Source organism: Hipposideros armiger, unplaced genomic scaffold, assembly GCF_001890085.2.
Source record: "Hipposideros armiger isolate ML-2016 unplaced genomic scaffold, ASM189008v1 scaffold_569, whole genome shotgun sequence".
Taxonomy (NCBI): domain Eukaryota; kingdom Metazoa; phylum Chordata; class Mammalia; order Chiroptera; family Hipposideridae; genus Hipposideros; species Hipposideros armiger.
Window position 1 is genome coordinate 419,405 of NW_017731919.1, and position 4,045 is coordinate 423,449.

Below are 4,045 nucleotides of genomic sequence, written 5' to 3' on the forward strand. Positions count from 1 at the left end.
TCTCTCTCTCTCTCTCTCTCTCTCTCTCTCTCTCTCTCTCTCTCTCCTCCTCTCCCTCTCCATCTCCCTCTCCCTCTTCCCCTCCCTCTCTCCCTCTCCTTCTCCCTCTCCCTCTCTCTCTATCATTTACATGGCATACTTTTGCCCATCCTTTATCTTTTAAACTGTCAGAGTCATCTTGCCTTAGGCATGACTCTCATATTTTGGGGACAATCTATACTTTTGGCATTTGGTCAGCCTGGGGCAGGAGATGACCTGAAATAGTGCCCACTGGCCTCGGAATTTGCCTGTTTGATAGAGATCTTTTATTATTATTATTATTATTCATGTTTTTGAAAATGTCTTCATTTCACTTGCATCCCCCACCTTTTTTGCCCCTCTAGCTCCCAAATTTTAATGATGAAAAATTTCAAGCATTGTGAGAAGATGAAAAACAATGACAATGAACATCTGTAGAGCCTCCAGTAGTTTCCACAATGTTAACATCTTGCCATATTTATTTTATTTTTCTCTATCTCTATCTAGGCATATCCATCTATCTATCATCTATCTACCTATCAATCTATCATCTATCATCTATATATCTCTATATCATTTGAAAATCAGTTGTAGACATGATACTCTACTCCTAAACACTGCAGCATGCATCGCCTAAGACTAAGAATCATTTACATAACCACAAACCATTATCACATACAAGACATTAACCATGGTGGAAGTCTTTTTAAATTCTGTATTTCATTGCTGGAAGTTCTCCTAGCGGTCTAGAATCATAGGGCTACAAGGGGCTTGCTGGAGGCGTAATCTCTTCCTGATTATGCCCTCTCAGGAAGACAAGAACAAGGGAGGATTTTATAATTGGCTACAAGTGTTCGAAGGGCTGGCATGTGGAATAGTGAGTCAATTTTCCCTTTGAAGCTACAGGTGCGAGCATTTGGGGTAAAGAGTGGAAGTTTTCAAGGAAGCAAACTGAACCTAGTATGAGGTTGCTGGCCCCATTCAGCAGTGAGTTCCCTGTCATTGGAAATACCAGGGAAAATTGGATGGCCCCTTTTCTGGGATGCTGTGGAGGGAATCGTGTTGGGTAGAAAGCTGGTCTATAGGACTTTCAGGTCCCTTCCAACAATTCTTAGGGGATANCTTTAATGCTCTTTAATCTGGCCGCTATCTCAGAGATTAACAAGTAATCTTAGAAGGCCATTTCCCCTCATCTTTAGTTACTTCCTTCTACAATTCCAAGGGACGTTTCCCCAGAATTTAAAAATCATTATCCAAAGAACAGAATAGACAAAACCGACACTTTCCCAGTTTTCTAGGGTCAGGTGAAGCTGCAGATAGAAGCACTATTTTCAGTTTCTAGCAAAGCAGTTGGAAGGACCTTCAAGCTCAGGGGCCCCTGAAGGGAGGGAGGCGGTTTCCACAGCAACCGGGGCTCCTCGGGCTGCTCCCTCCTCCTCCTCCTGGTAGCCCAGGGTACCGCCGGACAGCGTCCTCCCGTGCTCCGCGCCCTGATTGGCCGCACAGGCCGCGCGCTGATTGGCTGCGGCCATGCCTCGCGGGACGGTGGCTATGGAGGCGGCGGCGGTTGATGGTTGACCGTTGGCACCGGGGTTGGGGTCGCTGCTCCGGCGATCCGCTCAGACCCAGCCAGAGTGTGCGTGCGGCTGACGCTCGGCCTGGAGCCCGCGGGAGAGACCTAGCTCGGCTCCGCCATGCCGGCCGGGAGTAACGAGCCGGACGGCGTCCTCCGCTATCAGGTAGGGCCCCGCCTCCCGCCACTCCCCGGGGCTCAGCCTCCTCATCCTCTGCCTGCCCTCCTGCCTCTGCCCCCGAATCGGGCTCCGCAGGCCACTCCCTGAGGGCGAGGGGAAGTCAGCCCAGGACACCAGAGGGCGCTCCGGGAGGTTGGGGATTCGGCCGGGTCTGCAAGAGGATGACCTTGGACCAAACCCAGGAGCAGGCGGATCGGTGCCGCATCCCTTGCGCGGCCGGCAGTGACCTCTGTTTTCCCGGGGCCCTCCCTGTTGGGAGAGAGGCCGGCTTCTGGCCTCGCCGTGTCCTGCCTGAATGTGAGAGAAAGGGTAGCCAGGGATCTTGCTGTGGCGGGGCAGGTCTCCTCTTTGTTTTTATTTCTGGGGGTTTCCGGTTCTTCAATGGCTCCGAGGAAGAGCTGGAAAGACTGGAGGCTGGGACCAAACCCTGTTAGTGTGTCCAGTTTTATGACTCCCTCCACTCCACTGCACAGACACCTGACAAGTTCTGGATAGGGAGCAGAAATGGGCTGGGGAGTGTTGAGGGGTCTGGAACTGGTGTTTATTTAAGGGAATGAGCAAATCACATTTAAGTAACTGATAACCCAACTGCTGGGGTGGCTAATGTAAGGAAAAGCACTGGACTAGGTGTCAGAGCCTGTAGGTTCAAGTGTACACCTACCTCACACAGGCTTTGTGACCTTGAGTAAGTCACTTGCCTCTTTGAACCTCAGTTCCCCCATGTAGTAAAATGGGAATGATGATATCTGCTTCCCTTACCTCACAGGGTTGGTTTGAGGACAAAACAAGGTGCTTTTTGTGAAAGAGCTTTGTGAAATAATGTTTATTGTGTGACAACCAGTAAATGAGTGGTGGTTCGTTGAATTCCCTACTCCCTCTTTCCTGTGCAATCAGGTAGAAAGAGGGATTGAAGGGGGGGGGTCAAATCTAAAGTGGAGGGTTGTGAAGAGAATGATGGACCTTCTCAGGCAGAATGATGAAGCTTCTCAAAAAAGACGATGGGTCTTGGAAACAAGTGCCTCATTGACATCAGCGATAGTCTGTAAGGAGGCAGGGAAAACATTGAGTTTGTAGCAAAATGGGTATCGGACATGCACTCTCTCCTCTTCTTCCTGGTAATAGTTTGCTACTAGAAGGTCCATAATTCCTTCTTTGCTTCCTCCATCAAAAAAGGAACCATATCTAAGATTTTGGAAAATCTTTTCGTATCTAATTCTTCTAAGGCCTACTAAGTGTATTCACCCTGTGATTGGGACACAATGATGAGCAAAACTAGGCAATGTTCTTGCCCTCTGGAGCGTCTCATCTAGTGTGTGTGTGTGTGTGTGTGTGTGTGTGTGTGTGTGTGTGTGTGTGTGTGAAATAACTAACCTAATTAAATAATCACACAAGTGAATGTATTATAATAAACTGTGATATAGATATATATGTGATAAGTGCTTTGAAAGAAAGATAGTACTAAGTGTGNTCTGTTCCCCTATCTGTTTTTTCTGCTTGCTTTAGAAAAATAATCAGTGTGAAGTGGTGTCCTTGGCTGAATATCCTCCTTCCGGCTCCTTTCGTACCAGCTTGCTGGCCAGGCTGACAGCAGCACATTTGCACTTTTCCAAGCAGTGTAGGGAGCAGAAGCTAAGAATCTGGAGCCTGGAGCCTGGAGCCAAGTGAGCCAGCCTCCTTTGGGAAGGAGAGACCAAACCAGCCCTGGGAAGGGAGAGTCTATGGGCAGCAGTGTCCCAGATGGCAGGCAGCCGCCTCAGGCAGCCTCAGAGGCTGCCTCTGTGGCCTAGTTCCTTTTGTAATTTGCACTATAGACCAGAAGATGGGGCTCTTGACCCTGGAGTCAAGGGCCAGAGGCTCTGACTTGTTCCACATTTGAACTGGAGGAAAATCAGACCCACTAGAGCTCCCATAAGCCTTTACCTCCTCATTCCTCTCCCTATTCTGCCCACCCAAGCCCATCGGGAGCTGTCTTTTCCGGGGAGAGGGGAATCTGAGCATATTTTCCTCTGGTCGCCATCCTGGGCCCCTCCTGAATTACCACGTTGCCAGAGTTAGCCTAACTAACCCCCTGCATGAGGTTTCTCCCTCTAATCCATCTTGCCGCTAATCGCAGATTTTGGCCATGGTACTACTTATATGGGACGTGTTGTGTAGTGACCAAGAAGTGTAGAATCAGACAGACTTGTCCTTGACTCATCTCATCAGGAGAAGCTGTCCTCACCTCCTCAGAGAAGCCCTCTCCATCTCCCATGCTAGCTACTCTCTATCATATA

General features: G+C 49.0%; 1 protein-coding gene across 2 annotated transcripts in view; it reads left to right on the plus strand.

Annotated features, from left to right (window-relative positions):
• Positions 1-1,496: 1,496 nt before the first annotated feature.
• The window catches only part of LOC109371419 (electroneutral sodium bicarbonate exchanger 1), a 58,416-nt gene continuing 55,867 nt past the window's right edge, over positions 1,497-4,045 (plus strand). The window contains exon 1 of one of the 2 annotated variants that reach the window (XM_019623902.1): positions 1,497-1,757. In XM_019623902.1, coding sequence (XP_019479447.1) covers positions 1,713-1,757 — 45 coding nt within the window. In that variant the 5' untranslated portion in view covers positions 1,497-1,712. Of the gene's footprint in view, positions 1,758-1,989; positions 2,070-4,045 lie in introns of those variants that run through there. The other variant, XM_019623903.1, reaches the window with a different exon arrangement.